The following is a 19602-nucleotide window of genomic DNA, read 5'->3' on the forward strand; positions in this document are numbered from 1 at the left end:
ATAATTAAAAAAAAAAATCTAACGTCTTTTTAACATTTGTAAATGTACTAATTTGCCTTTGAAAAGATTTAAGTATTTAATTTGTTACAGGATGTGGGAAGTATTGGTAAATTAAAATGTATATCTGACACAAAAGATTCAATATTCTTTTATAGTTTCTGTAATTTAGTATCATAATAATTGTCTATGGCATACAGCTAGTTGAGTTACACAAACACGTATACAGTTTTCAGTTTTACCTCGACCTCTTATATTATGTAGACGTCTGCGTCGTCGTGGCTGTTCCAGGTTTTTATTTTAAAAATCTGTTAGAATTTTCCAATCGCGATCTGAATTTTGTTTTGTAAATAGACCGTATAAACAATGTGAGATTTTGTTTTGTTACAGTGAACATACATAGTGCTTCGAAAAACCGTTCATTTATGGAAGGCATAATTGTTGTCCACGGAGTACTTTAAAATTGGCGAAATGTGTGTACAACTGTGTAATGCTACAGTGAGCAATGGTGTAATTATATCAAATTACAATATGATGATGTTGAACGAGACAGGCAATTAAATATATCAGGTAAGGAGTAGATGGGCCGCATCACAATGTCGATAGTCGATACCGTTGTTTGTGTATGGCCGTCATGGTTTTATTATTCATGGCTCTTTTTTGTCTCATATCAGCTGGCCACTTGTTATCGCCAACACAATGGATCCATCAATGTTTTTGCAATATTCACCGCCCACGGGGCTACCCCAGGAATCGAAGTTGGCTACCTATATGGTGAGTGATTTGGTAATATATTTATGTTTCAAAAACAGTTCCTGTTATAATAATACAAATCTTGCAGAGCCGTTCCACATCAACACCAACCAGGTCACTGAACCAGGCTATGAGTAATCTCAGTATGGAGTCATCACCGACTGCTATTAAAAAAGTAAGTTAATAGATCTTTACATTAAATACCACAATTTGATCACATTTTTAAGAGCCTTGTGTGAGCCTGACTGGGTGAGAACCACCCACTCATTCTACTGCCACACAGCAATACTTAGTATTGTCGTGTTTAGGTTTGAATGCTAAGTCTGTATAACTATATTGTCAAGTCTCCTAACCCTTCCCTACATCACCAATGTGATGGATTAAAATTTCTTATGGTGCTAATATCTACGGGCACTAGTGACTACTTACAATCAAGGCGGCTCATTCGCAAGACGAGGCCTACATATGCTTTTAAAAATAATAATTGAAATATTATTATGACTATTTGTACAGCTTCTGTTTACTAGGCATGCATTACAACTGTTTTGAAATGTTTTTTTTTAAAACTATAGAAAAGTTAAGAGAAGAAAAGCAAAAGCTTACCAAGGGTATCTTTTGGGTGTATGTATACTCGTGGTAGGCATATGGGTAATGCAATAGACAATAATTAGATGAAAATCATTAAATATATTGTCAAAAGACTTATTGCTGAACTCGCTACTGAGTAAAAATAAACATTAATGTACAAAATAAATACCCGTGCAAAGTACATGCTATTATGCTATTTAAACGTTTGATGGAATAACTTTTTTCTAGACGATAATCACACACCCACCACCGATGCCCCAGCCGATGCCACAGCCACCGGTAATAAAACTTTAAACTATTATTTTATGATGAGATTGTTTGTTAACTAGTAGGTCTAAGAAGTGGTTTGATAAAATATAACTGTCTCAAAGCCTTTGTACTAAAAAGTTTTTATTTTCTTTGTTCCTCTGCCTCTCCAGCCAATGATGACGCATTTGCCTCATCCCCAGGTAATTTGCTACTCATATTATAAGCAGTTATACAAAATCAAAAAATATACTTCTACTCTATTCATATAGGCTCCTGTGAGAATATTTGGATTACAGGATTAAATTAAAATAAAGCTACCACTCTTGTAACATCTCATGAATGTTGTAATGTCTTTTTATTTAATTTTTAGCTTTTGATGGTACTGTAGCTTCTCTGCGACTTCAGCGTGCTTAAAAGTAAAATGTCAAAATAAAAAAAAAAACAATGATATTTCATAAAATATATTTAATTTTCCACAATATGTACGCGTGCGTATCGAAAACTTTGTTTCTAATAGCCAATGTTGTTCTCTCCCGGGACGCCGCTGCAGGCGATTCTCGCGCATGCACCACCCCCGCAGGTACACCCCAGTCGATACACCTGCAATGCGTCCGTCTAATTATAACACGCGGGACGATATCGATTCCATCCCGGCGTTTTATAACGCCTTGTTGTGATTGGTCGTTATGAAATTAATTGAAATGACGTATGCACTTCAAAGCAAACTATATGATGGACAATATTACTCGCTTATTATCACTAATATATTCTACACTATATTATGAATATTGAATATTATGATATAGTACACGTATTATGATGGGATTGAAATCATAGCTATCCGTACGATTAGTCGCTCGCGAAGATGAGCCGGAAGCTAAGCTAATGTTCAAAAGTTACTTTCAGGTTTATTCCAAGTATAATTAGAACGCAATGCAGGTATGTCGTCGATATATTGGTAAACTTCCCCGGTCCCTTTATGAGACACCCCATCGTTACTAAATGCTGACAATTACCATCACTTCGAACACTCGATAAAAACGAACTTAGATTTCATCGAATGAATATGAATTGTTATATGAATACTTAATGCCTTTCAGAATCGTAATAGGAGCAATAATCGTAAAAGTATTTACATTTTTGGTAATATACCCGCAAAGGAGGCGGGTGCTCTTACTTACTTAGCTGTTTGCTTTTGAATAAGAAATGACTAATGTCCAAATTAGACAAGCGTGAGCCCCCACACGACGCCGTCCTGGGGCGGCTATTAATGTAGTTTGCTTACTAGACCTGGGTGTAAACAGATGCTGATCGGCGAGTTCGTGCCGATCAATTACTTCAACCCACCACCGATGCCCTTGCCTCCGGAGTCTCCGCAGAGCTCCCCGCCGAACCCGATGGTCATGCCGCCCGTCAACACGCAAGTGCACCAGGTACATGAAACATTCAAACCCTTCATACACTTGTGGTTTATTGCTTATTTGTTTTCCTTGTCCGACTCAACGTATGTTTGTTCGCAGGAGAATGTCGGTGGAACCACTTACTTCTATTCCACGAACCCCGACAGCATGAACGCTTCGGGACTCAACGCGCCCCCTCTCAATCCACCCGGTGGCATGGGTAAGTAAAACTATGTTTTATTATTAATATACCTTCCTACACGGACAAAGTCAAAGTCAAAAATATTTATTCAATATAGAAGTGTTTACACTTGCTTATTGATAGTCAAAAATCTACCACCGGTTCGGAATTTAACACTTCGGACCTGAGAAGTACCTGCGAAAGAAACTCAGCGGGATATATATATTTTTCTCTCTTTTTCATATTTTAGTTTTTTGAAACAGACACAAATTCAAAATGCAACTATCCTCTAGCTAGTCACGTAACAGTTACGGGTTGATGTAATTTTTTCATTTTCTCGATATAACGTTTAACAACATTTTATATTTTGTAGTAATTATGAGACATCGCTAAAGTTGTCAGTGTACTGCTCTGCTCCGCCATCTAATACCTAATTCGTAATCGGTAACTTAAGCTCAACATTAGTAGAGTCCTTGCAACAGTAACTCGAGCCAACGGGAGAGATTTACAGTGGTTTACTTTATGTTGACTAGAGAATCTGTCTCTATTAACTATGCTTGATTGGTTCAGTATATTTTAACGCCCTCTCATTTCAGTTAATATAGCTTGAAAAATAATTGTTGTGTGCAACAGGCGATTCGTAAATGCATGGAGATATTAAAACCTTGTTCATTCGTAAATAAATCCTCGGAAGCCTCCGGCGTCATACGCCCACCCCCGCCCACTCGGCGAGCGAGCGAGCTATTTCCATATAAGGCAATAACTGCATCGTAGTTTATAAATCAATACAGCGACTCCCTTGCCCTACAGTGCCGGAGGGGTGCATCGGGGTGCCGTCGGCCTACGCGTCCCAGATGTACGCAGGCGTTCCTGCGCACATGCCTCCGATGCCCGCGCAAAACAAGCCAGGTATGACCTTTCGACATTTTGCGTCCTCGCCCGGCCGTAAGGCTCGGCTCACACGCGGTCGAGTATTTAAGGCTCGTTACACAAACCTGCAAGCTGATTAATGTATGTGATATGAATTCTAGGTAAACAATGTAACATGTTAAAACGAATTGAACCGGAATATTATGAAAATGTTTTCGCGAATTTCATTAACAATGATGCTGAGCTGTGGATATAATATGCTGTGCGCGACTTTATTGAGCAATGCTTTGAAAATATTTAAACATTTCGAGGGTGGGAAATTAATGTCGTTTGGTTCGATTGAACCGATACACAGTTGGACCATCCAACCAGGGTTGCATCCTCTCACCACATCACGGACTTACGCCTTGAAGATTCTTCATATTTTAAGATTAATCTTCACAATGAACTATTTGGATTCGAATGATCAGTGCGACTTTATGTATAGCTTTTAGTGCATATCGTCCGTATATCTTTAGCAAAAGTCTCGATCCTTCGACGCTGGCCGCATTTGCGATGTGTGTTCGTCTGTATAAGAAAATAACCGTCTGTACCTTAATGCCATTGCAGAAAATATGTCTCCTGTTATACAATAATTCGATAAAGCTAATTAAACAACTAGGTCGCGCGGAATTTCCGACTTTTTTGTGTATGCTTAAAATATATAATAGTTTTAATATTTTTGCAATGCGAATAGCGAGTGCCGCTTGTATGTCCGTCGCTGCGTCCACTGAGTCACGACAGGAGATTCGAGACAGTTTATATTCTTTTCCAACAGTTAACTATCAATCATCGTAAACTCTTGACAGGAAAGCTAATCTAATATGGACCCACTGGGTTATCCAGATGGGTTGCAAAGGTCAACCGGCTATCGCTGGGCGACTAATCAAGTCAAATCCGCAATAAAGTTCCCTACTTCAGTATGCACGTACAATTTTGTATGTAATATTACTGAGTATAGTTTAAATCGGAATATAGCCAGCCGTTGGTGAGGTGCATTTGAAGATGATCGGCCAGGTCCATATAGGTTGATAGAGCCAAGTTTATGTTTAACAATGGGAATAAAACGATGGCCATCTTAAAGCAACTTATCGACCCCAATATACGTCGATAGATATAGAATACTGGTAGAATACTGAATCGCGACCGCACGTCGCGTCTCACCACCGATCGAGGATTGATCGGTCGCTGAAGCAACACCCGAATATAACAATTATTTTATAAGTTTTAGGGAAGAAGCATTATTATTGCAAGATAAAACATTAGTGGAATGGTGCGATAACTACAATACCTAAATAAGTCAGCAGTGATTGTAAGTTATCCTACTACTGGGTACGGACTTCTTCTCAGTATAATAAGAGCCAGATCATAATCCATCACGCTGGCCCGATGCGGGCATACGTTGATAGAAGCCGACGCAAACTCAACGCATCTCAGAAAAGTTCCAGACTTACTCGCGATGTTTTCTAGCAAACTTGAAATCAACAAATTCACGAGACGAATAATTTCACTTTAGTAGTACTCGATTAAGGAAATGAAGACCGTCCTGTTACTAGTAGCGTCAAAAGAAAATACTCACTCTGTTATTCGAATTCAAACTGCGTTACGATTAATACGTAGAAATAAGTTAAATCGAAGTGTTCCTGTTATATCAAAAGAACTGTTATTTTTTTTAAGTTTATATGGAAAATATTGAAAAGTTAGTCAAGTCAAATAAAAGCATTATTTAGATGTTTGTCAGTCTGTCCGTGGCCAATCTTTGCAAAGGGTGAAAATAACAAAATGTGTTGCTGGAGAATGTTTTTCGAAGGTACCGTTTTGCTGAAATAGGCTGTCAAGAGTGGCGGAGTTAACGCCATGTTATAATCTTTGATTGTTTCCATGCAAAGGCGAAGAACTTACTTACCTGTAAATATATGAAAATGTGCGCAATCGCTAAAGTAATACACAACTATATACAGTAGACTTGCAGTTAATAGTTAGATGTCTTCTGTGTTAATGCTTCTTTATGGCGTTGCGAATGTATGTAAAAACTGTAATTACGCAACTGTCTAGCGAATAGTGCTGCAATAATTGCGCAATTATAAAAACTAATATGAGCTCAGCTGTACGCACGAGTCGGATTTGTAATCGTAATTAAAGTGCGAAGTTTTGACGGCGGAATAACGTTAGCTTGGCGCTGACTTTGTGCCACGAGCGACAGTAACTGTAATTGAATTCGTCAAATTTGCAACGAGCTTGTAGTGCAAACTATTGAATTTATACATTTCCCTCGGATACACCGAAATGCTTGATAATTTGCTACTAGAAAAGTAATGTAATAGTTTCATAAATTATATATGGAATTATTTAATCGTTTCTGTCGTCTAAGTCGGCGTCGCGAATTATGTGTTAGTTATAAGTTGCTGTCGGCTTGGAAAGTTAAACATCAAACCGGGAAAAAACCGGTGTGTTGCAAAAATTGAACTGCCCTGTGCAGATGCTCGGTGAAAGTTAATCGGCGCGTGTAACTGTACTTTAAATATTTCATCTGGGTGATTCTCTTTGGTTCAATGTAAGAGTAGAATCATATCCCGGGTTTTTATTTACGATTGCATCAGAAGTTACGTTACAATGTTTTCTTTTCGTCCTGGCAGGTCTTGCCGCTACATTCTACACGCCCGAGACCATCCGGTCGGAAATCTATCAAAGGAATGAAGACGTGTTCCTGCAGCCGGACATACGTCAGTACCCTATGTTTATTTTATTCAATGCTAGGAATTGTTTTTTAAATTTTTCGCCGTGTTCATTATTCCGATAAAACGCAGAGCTGCCCGAGACGGTAGAGATGTACGCGGAGCTGACCCCGCTGGAGGGGAGCAACGCGCACTCGCTGGCCACGTCCTACCGCGCCACGCACCGCGTGAGCGGCGAGCACTACGCGCTGCGGCGCCTGCACGCGTGCGTCGCGCCGCCCGCGCTGCTCAACCGCATCGAGGCGTGGAGGAATGTCGACCATCCCAACGTGGTCAGGCTGCACCACTGCTTCACGACCAAGGACTTCGGGGACCACTGTGAGTACATGGCACACTGACCACCTAAGACACATTAAACGATCAAAGGTGAAAAAACTAAGAGCATCGTTTGTTCAGCCGTGGTGCTCGTGTACGACTATCACCCCGCGTGCATGACTCTGATGACCAAGTACTTGGCGACCGGAGCGCCCGGTGGAGTGACTGATGGCAACGGAGCCTTCCACGACCCGTTCTCTTCAGACCCGGACGCACCAAGGCCGTACACGCACCAGGTAAGAACAATCTCTACCTACCACATCCTCCAACTATAAATCATAGTATTGATCATGAAATTGTCAAATTGAGCAAGGAAAATATAAAATAAATCGTTTTGACCGTGGGTTGAAGAAAATTAGCCGCATTCAAGTTGTCCAGTTTAATTAATAAAGCATCTAAGTTCATCTCAAAATGAATCTCCAGTTCCCTCACAGCAACACGCGTGAGCTGCTGACCGACCGTTGTGTTTGTTATTGTCAGGAGAAGGTTCTCTTTCAAGAAATAATTAAGAAACTCGACAAACATTTAAAAACGAGAAAAAAATAAAACCATATTCTTTAATTTTTCTAATGTACCCCTAAAAGCGTTTGACATTACTGTCAGTCAGTTGTCTGACAGTTAGCGCGACTGAAAGAATGCGCGCCGCACTTATCGGTTAAAATGGATTCATCAGTCGGATTTTGATAAAATAATAATTTATCATTTCGCAGTGCACTTATCGTTTGCAACAATCGCATTTGCAATCTCTATAAATAAATCGCAATCTTGAAAATCCAAGTCCTTTCACATGGTCCGCCGTACGCGCCAGAAAACAAAAGTAAGAATGCTGTGTATCATAAAGCTGAGAGTATGTTAGTGAACGATGTGTTATCGGATTTCCTTTATTAATTACTTTAATTCGAATTATATATTCATAATCAAGACAGGACAAGACGTCTGTCGGGTCAGCTAGGTGAATATTTAGTGTAATTATGTGTAAAAAATATTATTGAACTAGTTTTAACTCGCGGCTTTTACTCCCGTTTTTTTTTTCTGGGATCGAAAATAATAAATAAATCGCTCTCACTGCACACAGAAGGTGACAAACCAACAAACACACTTGTATTTGTAATATTAAAAGGGATTTAACTCTCCGAGTCCTCTATATCATTGACATTTATCGATAAGAACGTCCGTCCTCTGATATCAATTTTTTTTTTATTTGTTTACTCTAGACCTTATTGTATTTGTACGAATATATTTATTTATCCGATATCGTAAAATTTGCATCGTACGTCTGGTATATATCACATCGTATCCGGTATTAGAACCTCAGCGTCCAATTTTATTGAATAAAATCTAACGATTCAAGAACGTTTTAAGTCATCACATGTAAAATATTTTCAATTGAATAATGTCCTAGAAATTTCTCAATTATTCAATCTGACCGCAAGAGTTTAAGACACGTGCTCGTTTCAATTAAGGCCGCATGACACTCTTACACTTGAAGAAACTATGTGCAACTCACTATTTTAGCGATAATTGTTTTGTTGTGGGTAGATATAGTAGACAGAAGAGAGTAGATTAATCGTATGGTCTGCTCAACCAGTAAGAACCCAGACTGGTCTGCCTACTGGCGACTAGACCAAATTTAAATGTGCAGTCCCCAAAGGCAAAATATTTTAGTGAGAATTTAATAATTTTGATAGTAAATTTAGCGGAGCACTGAGGCTGTATAACGTAACTTCGGACATCCTATTCCAATGACAGGAGGGGCTTAGATAAATAAACAACTTTGACCTGGAATTGGCACGACTTTATTGGTCGAGATCTAAATTAGTCTGTGGTCTTTAAGTTTGAAGATTTGAGATTTGTACTGTAATCACATGACCTAGCTCCGCCGGCTTATGGGCACACGCGCTTTTCATAACTCTCCCTTCGCTCCGACAACGACCAACGTCCGTCGTGGGTTAAGACGACTTTCACCGAGACCTTGGCCGGTGTTTCCATTTCGATTTTTCCTGCGACCGAGTCTCAGATAGTGACGTTATTAAGATTCATGATCGAAAATAATATATACCTAGCTTTTGTTGCACTTGTTCCCAGATGGTAAGTTGGTTGGTTGGGGAAACAGTGACAACTATTCTTTAGATATGATTAAATATGCCTTCATGCCTCTATGTGTTAATTGAATTATATGATTATTACCTACAAACGATTGATGAAAAAATGTAACTAGGTTTCTTGGCCGTTCTTCTCGGTAGAATCTACACTTTAAACTGATGAATGAATTTAGTAGTCTCGCTTATTGTTGGTGGTGTAACTATTGCAATAAATAAATAACCGGATATACGGATATACCGGTGTTGTCGTGTAGTACTTATTCAAATCTGATCAAGAATGTATTTTCAGGCTCTTTTGAGATTACTGAGGACATTTTTAATTAATATTATGAGGGATATATTTTGTAAACAACTTTAGATATGAAAAATAAAAATGAATTTAATTCGCATATCAAATTCATCAACATTCAGTTAAATAAAGCCTGACATAGTTTTGGATTTCTAATGTGATGATTCATATTTAAAAATGGAAAACTACACGCGGAAACTTGAAGTGAGTAACTCGTGGTACAGAAGAATGCGATGCTTCGCGCCGTGGCGTGCGGCGCTCTGCTGCCCGAGGCGGTGCTGTGGAGCCTGCTGGTGCAGCTCACCGCCGGCCTGCGGGCGATACACACGGCCGGCCTGGCTTGCAGGTAAGTGGCCTGGGTTGCTCCACGAGATACACAAAAACTAAACAGGTTGACGGTTGACTCGGGTCGGATCACCTTTAACATATGCACAGACGTGCTTAAAAAATTACGATAAACTCAGTCACGACTTTTAAAACTTATGAATATACGTATTCTACAATTAGGAGCCTCGACGCCACTAAGGTGGTGATGAACGGTTGTCGCATCCGCATCGCCTGGGGCGGGATAGCCGACGTGATCCACAATAGCAACGTTGACATCACTCAGGTACGACAGGACTTCGACCGATATTACGAGCAAAGGTCCAATATATTTTATTAAATGGTAAAATATATGTAACGAAGGCTCAGCAAGAAGACATGACTGCCCTCGGCCGGCTCGCCCTGGGGATGGCGTGCCGCACCGTGCACTGCGACAATCTGAACGCCTGCATGGATCTGGTGGCGCGCTCCTACTCTGCGGATCTGAAGAACCTGATATTGTAATTACACACGAACACACATTCTCTCATTTTATTTCGAATTGTTCGGCCACGAACACTTGTCGATAAAGCAACGACTCAAAGAACATTGAATTTGGAATATATTGGTATCTGCCGTATGGGCGTGGCCTAACAAAAAAAAATATTTTTAGAATTAAAAAAAATCACCGTTTGGACTAAAACCTTAACAAACGATTAATGTCGATTTAAAAAAAATATCTTCTCGGCGTCGCCGGTGTATTTGACTCCGTGGTAAATTGTATTCAGTACTGAACAATCAATTCTGAATTTTTTATTCTGCCCAGACGCCATGACTCCGAATGTCAGATGCCAATTGCCTAATTGAAAAGCAAGGCCGCCAATGGTTTAATTATAATTGGTGCGTATTACCAGATACCTGCTGTCGGCCACGACGCGACGCTCTGTCACGGATCTGATGCCGATGATAGGTGCGCGATTTTATACGCAGGTAGGCGCATAGATTTGGATATATTTTTTAAATAGCAGTTGTCTAGTTTGATATCCCTCTAAAACGATTCGATTAAATTTTATAGAAGTTAAGAAATTGTTAAGACACTCCGCGCCACCAACTCGGAGAGATACCGGAGTATTTCTGACTAATTCGAATGAAGTAGTGGGATTACATTTTATTTATATGAAAGCAATAAAATGTACTTCGTATTCATTTAAAACGGCTAGGACGCACCTACAATTAGGTCATTGTAGGTTCGTCCTAGCTGTTTAATAAGTATTAAAAATCAAGGATTTCGACATCGCTCATAATTTAAGAAATTAATTTCGGGGCTTTAATACGTCACCATTTCAGTGTTGACGATAAATATTCTTCAAATTGTCTTGGAGTATATTATATTTTTTATATTAACTTAAACTGTAATTCTTCTTGCTATAACCATAAATAAATAGAAGAATTTGAATTTGCCACACTAATTTCTATGTCAAGTGACATCAATTATATTTTGCTGTTATAGCGTAGTCTGAAATAAAAAAGGTTTCGACTTAACAGTTTTTTTAAGGTAATTTGCACTATTTCATTTATGGCGGAGTTAGACAAAAACATAATGAAAATCAAGATTTGTTCTAAACATGTAGATCATCGGTTACAACTTTAAGAAAACTCGTTTTACTGGGAATTGGAACTAGACGACTCATGGCTCGGGAGCTGGCGAAACTTCAGTACATTCGGGGTATGCTCATTAAAGAACAGATCAACGTTAGTCGATTTAAGTTAGTTAATGAACGCTGTTTTGAGTTAAGGCGCTTGAAATTTGTAAGAATAAAATATTTGCACATGTCTGCCTCTGCGACTTACGAACAAAATCATCCCGGAAACGAAGGAAATCAATTCAGGGCCAGCATTATCGCAGGACGTAGTGGGGACGATAAAAAGCCGTTTGAAGTCATTTGCTCATTATTCTAGTCCATTGGCAATTTAATTATCTTTGGATGTATGAATTCGAAAAAAATGCAATTTTTTTGCTTACTGCTTTGAGCTTTATAAACATAAACTTAGAAAAAAAGACCAGAATTTGACGTAAATCGTTCCTATCGATTGCTTATCTTATTTTAATATTTTTAAAACGTACAAATTTAGTTAAAAGGTTGCGACGATTTTTACAAAAAAATCTAATCATTCCTCTAAAAGACAGACGTGCATAAGTAATAGAGCACTCCTTTTTAACATCTTCGATGCGCAGTGCAGATACGCTGACAGACCATCGTCAGTGGTATTCAGAATGTCATAAAGCGAACAATTCAGATTCGCCAAGTTTGCACTTACAAATATTTCTAAATAATAATTGAAATACTCAAAAAGTCGATTGATTACTATAACTGTCCGAGCATGGATGTCTGCTGATTTCTGTCATATTCAGAAGGAATCAGAATTTCAGCATAAGAGGTAGAACGTACAGAATGTTTTTTCGCCAGCGCCCGGCCCCCCTTTATTTACTCTGGTTGCACTGCTTTAGACACGCTGTCATCTGGTTTCTCAATAGAAAATGTAAAGTTTGATTCGTTAATAGTAAAGGATAGATAGAGTCCGCTGTACGATAACATTGACTGCACCTGCCCGTTATTTCATATTTGTTAATAGAATTGTATTTGGTGTAATGAGATCATGTTAAATAAAGTGTACTATTTCCGTTTTTTGCAGTTTTTTCGAGGAAGTAAAACAGTTTCTTTTTAAACATATTACATAATTTTGTTTAGTTTTTTTCTTTTTTTATTAAAAATAATAATCTATAAATTATCTCATGCCATAATTATTTTTAATTTCAACCTTTGTAAAGCGTAACATTTTATCTGGGAGTTTGTTTATCAATAATAGAGAGTTTTACCTACCAATAAAACTTACCTATTATTTTTCCTGAGATATCCGGAATCCATGTTGAGTTTAGTCTCTGTTTTTTTTAAGTGTTCCGGCGTTGTTTACCCCCCTGCTTCCGGCCACCAACGCCCTCTAGATTAGTTTCGCTCTTTGTCCGCAGAGAGTTTTGGTGGTCACATTTATAGTTTTATTTCTTCATTATAAGCGTATGTACCAGGTAGGAATTATTTGGATTCCGGATATCTCAGGAAAAATAATAGGTAAGTTTTATTGGTAGGTAAAACTCTCTATTATTTGTTCCGTCATCGATATCCGGAATCCATGTTGAGTGATGTGTTTGTTTTCTCCTGGTACCGTATATAATTATACTATTGATGCTATAATGTGTTGTAATTTGTTGTGATACAAAACAATCATTACTTCTGAATTAATTCAAGTAAAATCCTTTTATACTTAACTACATATCATATTTGATTAAATTATTGATTAAATCAACGTAAAAATTCTATACTGCCTCAAAATATTGTGACAATGATAATTCTTTATTTAAATCAATATTATCAGAACTTCTTATCTGTCTTTGGTAATAATTTCTAAAAGTATGTTCCTGTTTCCAATTACCAGTAGCTAGAATTTGATCAATTGAATAGTTTTCTAACCAATTTAATGATGAGACAGCTGAACGTACCGAGCCAGGAGTCGCTTCAATCCCAGTTTCCCGAAGTACACTTTTGATCCATCCTCCAATAATTGTCCTCGACGCTGGTTTACATTGCCTTCGAGGTGTAATAAATAATTCTAAGAATTTACCTTCATTACGCCTTTCCTGTGATATTTCCAATAATCGACGAATCCAATATACTATATTTAAGTTCTTCTCGGGATGCTGTATCACTTTCCAGCCAGATTGTCTATGAATAGCGGAATCTGTCTTGGAACCAAAAGCTGGCCACATAATAATAAAATTACCTTCATCTATTAGATGCTCTGAATCACATCTTAATAATGTTAGATCATGCACTCTTCGACCCGAAGCAAGAAGAAGCAAGATGGCTGTGCGTTTCGAAACATGAAAGAAATTTTCTTCATCGGGACTCTGATTCTTTAAAAACTTTAAAAGTACTCTGGGATTCCAAATTGGAGGTTTTGGTGATTTTAAATTTTTTGTAGAAATTGCTTTTAAAATTTGCTTTACTAGGAAATTAGATGATATATTTTGTTCACTAGTCTTTGTAAAGGTAGATATGGCCGATTTATGAACGAGAATTGTTCGATATGCTAACCTTTGATTATTATGGAGATATGCTAGATAGCGAGCTACAGATGACGGGTGTGGATCTTTAAAATCAACTGATTGATCTATACACCACTTTTTCCATTTGTTCCAAGCCGGTATGTAAGTACGTATGGTTGATTTCCTCCAGCTCGTTAGTAATAATGATTTTTCTTCCTCAGACCAATCTTGAATTAAATCTACCCACCTCGAATCAACCATGCTTCCAAGAGTATGTTCCTCATCTCTGGCGGATGACGGCCAGTTTTTGTGTCTATTAAGACTTGCGACAGATCTGGTATCAGGAACGGTTGTTGAAGAGCTCGCTGTTGTAGGTCTGCAGTCCAAAAAGGTTTGTTCCATTTCGGAACTATTAATATGTACTGACCTTGGGCAGAGTTCAGATGAGACAGCACCTGCGGTATCAGATTTGGCGGTGGAAATAGCCAGCCTAGGCTGTAGTTCCAGCGATGCAGAAAAGCATTGCGAGTTAGGGCTTTTTCGTCTGGATCTAATGCTACATACCTGGCTACGACATGAGCTGTCTCTGATGCAAACAGATCCACCACCGGCGTCCCCCACATTTTGAATATGACTTTCGTCGCTGGTTCTAGGAGATGCCATTCTGGGGCTGTTCTTCTGCGTGACAATGCGTCTACTTCGGTATTGTATCGGCCTGGGAGATATTGTGCAGTCAGATGTACATTTAATTGGTCCAATAGAACTAGGAGTTGTCTGGTTAACTTCAGAAGGTTTTTTGATCGCGTTCCACCTTCCTTGTTTATGTATGCTACAACAGTACGATTGTCCGACTGAAGTAATATGTGAGCATTTTTCAGCAATCGTCGTTCGTGATATACCGCTGCGTGGACCGCATATAACTCCTTGCAGTTCACATGCCAGGATAGCTGAGCTGTTGTCCACTGACCTGCTAACTTCATGTGTCCTAGTTGGGCTCCCCAACCTATATCGGATGCATCCGTCGTGAGTAGATGTGTGATGGGTTTCGAATGTATCGGTAATGTGCTGGTTGCCATCTTCATCCACCATTCCATTTCGATAAGAACTGGTTTCGGAATCATCACCTGATAGTGAGGGTGACTTTTCGGAAAATGTCGACTGTGGTATTGTATGGTTCGACAATGAATTCGCCCTCTGGGAACAACGAAGGAGGCAAAGTTGAGTCTCCCCATTAGGGACTGGGCCTGTCTGAGGGACCAACTGCCTTTCGACATCTGTTTTTGTAATGCCATGCGTAGCGTCCGGCACTTTGGTTCCGACAGGGATTTGGAATTGTTCCGTGTATCCCAAGTAACACCTAGAAATTCTAGGTGTTGTGTCGGAACCAGAACAGATTTGTCGAAGTTGATCGTCCATCCTAGATGCTGCAGCAGGCATATTGTAAATGTTACCTGATGCTGAAGCTGCTCGTAGGATTGGCTGGCCAGCAGGAAGTCGTCTAGGTAAACAACACATCGTATTTTGTTGCTTCTTAGATACTCCGCTATCCAATTTGTGACCATCGCGAATGTCTTGGGCGCTGATGATAAACCAAAAGGTAGACACGTCATTTGATAAAGCGACCCTTCGTAGCTCATTCTGAGAAATCTGCGATGTTGAGGCGCGATTGGCAGATGAAAATAAGCCTGGCTCAAATCTAATTTCACCATCCAGTCCTTGCTTTGTAGGAAAGACGGTATCCGGAAATGACTGAATAGCCGAAAATTTCCGACTTTCACGAAATTGTTCAATCTTTTCAGGTTGAAGATTGGACGTACCGATCCATCTTGTTTTGGTATTAGAAAAAAGTTGGACAGGTAGCTGGGAGAGACTTCTACTTTTTCGAGAATCTGGTTGTCTATCATGCTTTTGATTTGTTGTGACATTACTGGAGATATCTTTGTTGCAAAACTGGACATTGTTATTTGGCTTGGATATACCAGAGGCGGTTTCATTATGAAAGGAATGTGAATACCGCCTAGAAGTTTGCAGATGTGGCGTGGAGCTCCTAGATCTTTCCAAATATGTCGATATCGCATAAGACACCCACCTTGAAAGCGTTTGTAGTCATGCACGTCGAGTTTTGTTTTTAACGGGAGAGCGGGAACGAGATGTCTTGCCTTTTGGATATCCTGCAGGTCTCGCACTGGATTTCTTACCTTTAGTTCCTTTTCGGTTGCTAGATTTAGCTTTTCCCTGAGGTCCTCGGGAACCTCGAAAGGAACTTTCCTTGTGCTTATAATTAGACAAATTACCTCTGTATCCACTGCTAGTACTGGGACGACCCGCATCGTAGTTTTGATTTTGCATTGAATTTGCTGGGCCCATATTTTGATAAAGTTTCTCAGCCCCCCCTACTTTTTGCATGTAACTATTAAGCGAGTTACTGTCAAATAAGTTAATTGAATTAGGGGGTACCCTTTCTAAAATAGCACTAATGTATTCATCAGAAATTTGTTTAAGAATCGAATCTCTACGTAACTGAATTAAATCCGCTCTTCTACCGCATACTATTTGTAATATGTCGTCACTTGTTTTCATAAAATTCGAATCTTTACAAAATAAATCTTCTACCTTCTCAAAAAGGGTTGTGGCCGTCAATACTGTTTCCTTTTCAGTTGACCAATTAATAAGGCATTGTAAAGTATTGCGTAATTCATCTTTCTGAACTAAAAGCGCGTGAGTGATTGCCGCAAAAGAACGTTCCATTAAGTCTAAACGAATGTGTTCACTAGTAGACGGTAAATAACGTTTTAGTTCGTCATTAACACTGAGTTCTACAAAGCCCGGAGAAGTAAGGTACTTTTTCTGTACTTCTGCAAACCTAATTGAACTCCATTCTTCCGACTGAAATCTTTGTAACTCTTCTAACCTTTTCAAATAACTTTCTTTTGATTTTGGAAAAATTGGATCTTTAACTACCGTCGCGTAATCCGAAATATTTAACTGAGCCTTTTCTACACAAACATTGGCGGGTAGTTGTAAATTGATTCCCTCGACCATATTATCGTTTGAAAAAGGTACGGCTTTCGAGGATGACTCATTAATATTACTAGCATTCACTTCTTTATGAGACTGCGTTATCAAACTCGTTAAGAACGCTACTTGTTGTGACAAAATTTCAAATTGCAACTGACTCACCGATCGCGCCCGCTTCCTTGGTCTTGGTTCAGATTGCCTACCTTCTGATTCATCAGACCTTTCTCGTTCCACGCTACTCGAACTTGATGATGTATCCGAAGCCTCACTGTCATTCCTTTGTCTCTTCTCAGCTCGTCGAACCACTACTTCTTCCTCGTTATTATTCATTGTAAAAGCAAGGGGATTCCTATTCTACTTTAACTTTTACAAATTTAACACAAAACTGTATTCGAAAGTATTAATCTACTTTATATTCAAAAAGTAGGTAGTATTAGGAAACACGTCTGAACACTTTGAAAAACGACGCTATAATGAAGAAATAAAACTATAAATGTGACCACCAAAACTCTCTGCGGACAAAGAGCGAAACTAATCTAGAGGGCGTTGGTGGCCGGAAGCAGGGGGGTAAACAACGCCGGAACACTTAAAAAAAACAGAGACTAAACTCAACATGGATTCCGGATATCGATGACGGAACAAATAATGACTTGTTAAATTCAAGTTTTCATAATAAAGAAATTCTTTTTATTTTTTATTCTAACGATATATCTATTCGAAAATGAAAGAATTATTTAATTTTCCGGTCATATATTTATCGCGGGACATTTGCTTTTATATAATAATAAAAAAAACTAAAAGACGGCTTTGCCTGCCATTCGCCATGCCCGAGGTTCATCATCTATTAAGGTAACATCCACACAAAACTAAGCATAAGATGTCTGTGAGCATCGTGACTTGATGTGTCGCTACAAGCGAAATTTGTGTCTAAATATATGTATTCTGAGAATACCCCAAATGGTATGATAGTCTCGACTAATTGAGAATTGGCCTCACCATCAACTTCGGAACCATTTTATTAATAAATATGGGGTAAAATCGCTTTGCATGTTATCCTACGTTAACGAACAAGCACAAAGCCGAGTTCCATTGGCGATACTTTCGCGAGGGCTCCGTCGCGTCGCGTGGGCGACAACGGTACACGGCTTTGTTATTGTTTTGTTTTGTCGGTGTGATGTCTGTAGCGTGTCGTGTGTTATGTCGTGTAGGGCGGGAGGTAGCGTGGCATTTCGTTAATTATTTAATGTCGCTTAATTTTTATTCTCAACGATAATTCAAATACATGATTGATGAACAAACGTAGCGCCAGTGAATACACAATACTAATTACGACAATGGTAACTGGGTGCCGACATAACAGCGTTGAGATGGCCGGGTTCGAAACCGCGGTCGGGACTATAAAACTTTTCATGAGATCGTATCGAATGAAATGGAAATTAGTTGTTAGACGATGACGTTGATAACTTTACCACTTGTTATTTTCCAATATCGCACGTTGTGGGGCAACCAGACCCTCCACCCCTGGAGCAGCCGAGGCGTAGGACTCCGTCTCCTTACCCAAAAGAAATAACATGGAATAAACATTATGCGCCGTTAAATAGTATGTAATCTCATCGCTACCTCAAAGTATAGCTATATCACGTCACGTTACTATATGTATATAAGTAACAAGTGTACTATATCTATATATAGTATCAAGTGATATATCTATACTAAGTACGCATGTATTTAAGTATTAGAAATCGTTATGAGAATTAAGAACAGGTTAAATAACATGAAGCGTTATTAAGGTGGAGGCCCTCGAGAGGCGCGCAGACGCTTTCGAGGAGCAATTGGCCCGCGAGATCGACAATGGTCGCCTTTTGCGCATCCTTATCAAGATGGGCGTGGTCAACGAGCGGCCCGAGTAAGTATCCATCCTGAACCTTGCCACACCAGATAATGTTTCTCTCAAAATTGGCGCTTAATCGTGAAGTAAACATCTGAACAAGTATACGTCACGTTATAGGCCAGTAATGTAAACATGGGTAGTAAAAATAAAATAACAACACTTGCTAAGAAATACGGAACACGGTCCACCACGTGCTTCCCGTTTGTAGAGTTTTTTACTTTAAAACTTTAGGGTCCATATCTAGATATAACTGTTAGCAGGCTGAACTTGGACGCGAGCTGGTCGGAGACAGGGGACCGGTACATGCTGAAACTTTTCCGGGACTACTTGTTCCATTCAGTGACGGCGGATGGTCGCCCTTGGCTCGACCAGGCCCATCTCGCCAGCGCCCTCAACAGCCTCGATGGGGGCTCGCTCGCCAAGGTACAGTCCACGATCCCTACGCACACGGTGCAATAACTCATCTTATTTGGTAAATACAGCTAACGTAATGAATGTCGGCAGGTCGAGCTCATGTCCCGCGACGAGCAGAGCGTTCTAGTAGTCTCCTATTCGGAGCTGAAGCACTGCCTCGAAGCCGCTTTCGAGGAGGTGATGCAAGCGGCTGGAGCAGCTCCCTAGCCCACGGCCACCGGCTTGTTGCCGGCCTAGCTTTTTTACCCAGCCCCGTACAGAGTGCAATGCTGTTGTCTATGCATGTGCTTAACGGGGTAAACTGGGCACCACCCGACTACGACGAAAGCCCCTTCCTGCCGCCCATAGACGAGCTC

General features: G+C 39.5%; 1 protein-coding gene across 8 annotated transcripts; it reads left to right on the forward strand.

The window, feature by feature from the left end:
• The first annotated feature begins 174 nt into the window (after positions 1-174).
• LOC125076143 (PAN2-PAN3 deadenylation complex subunit PAN3) lies at positions 175-19602 on the forward strand. 8 transcript variants are annotated; one of them, XM_047688119.1, is made up of 20 exons: positions 175-288; positions 388-567; positions 672-771; positions 839-925; positions 1567-1617; positions 1758-1787; positions 2114-2167; positions 2892-3020; positions 3108-3207; positions 3979-4077; positions 6714-6800; positions 6885-7130; positions 7209-7363; positions 9743-9864; positions 10026-10128; positions 10206-10342; positions 10736-10811; positions 18732-18847; positions 19090-19255; positions 19337-19602. In XM_047688119.1, the coding sequence occupies exons 3-20, from the start codon at positions 697-699 to the stop codon at positions 19451-19453; spliced, it is 1950 nt and encodes a 649-aa protein (XP_047544075.1). In that variant the 5' UTR covers positions 175-288; positions 388-567; positions 672-696; the 3' UTR covers positions 19454-19602. The 8 variants fall into 8 exon arrangements, with proteins under 8 accessions (XP_047544075.1, XP_047544079.1, XP_047544081.1 ...); XM_047688118.1 differs by having other exon boundaries at positions 239-307; XM_047688120.1 differs by having other exon boundaries at positions 239-307; positions 19093-19255.

The sequence above is a fragment of the Vanessa atalanta genome, chromosome Z, assembly GCF_905147765.1.
Source record: "Vanessa atalanta chromosome Z, ilVanAtal1.2, whole genome shotgun sequence".
In the NCBI taxonomy this organism is placed as follows: Eukaryota; Metazoa; Arthropoda; class Insecta; order Lepidoptera; family Nymphalidae; genus Vanessa; species Vanessa atalanta.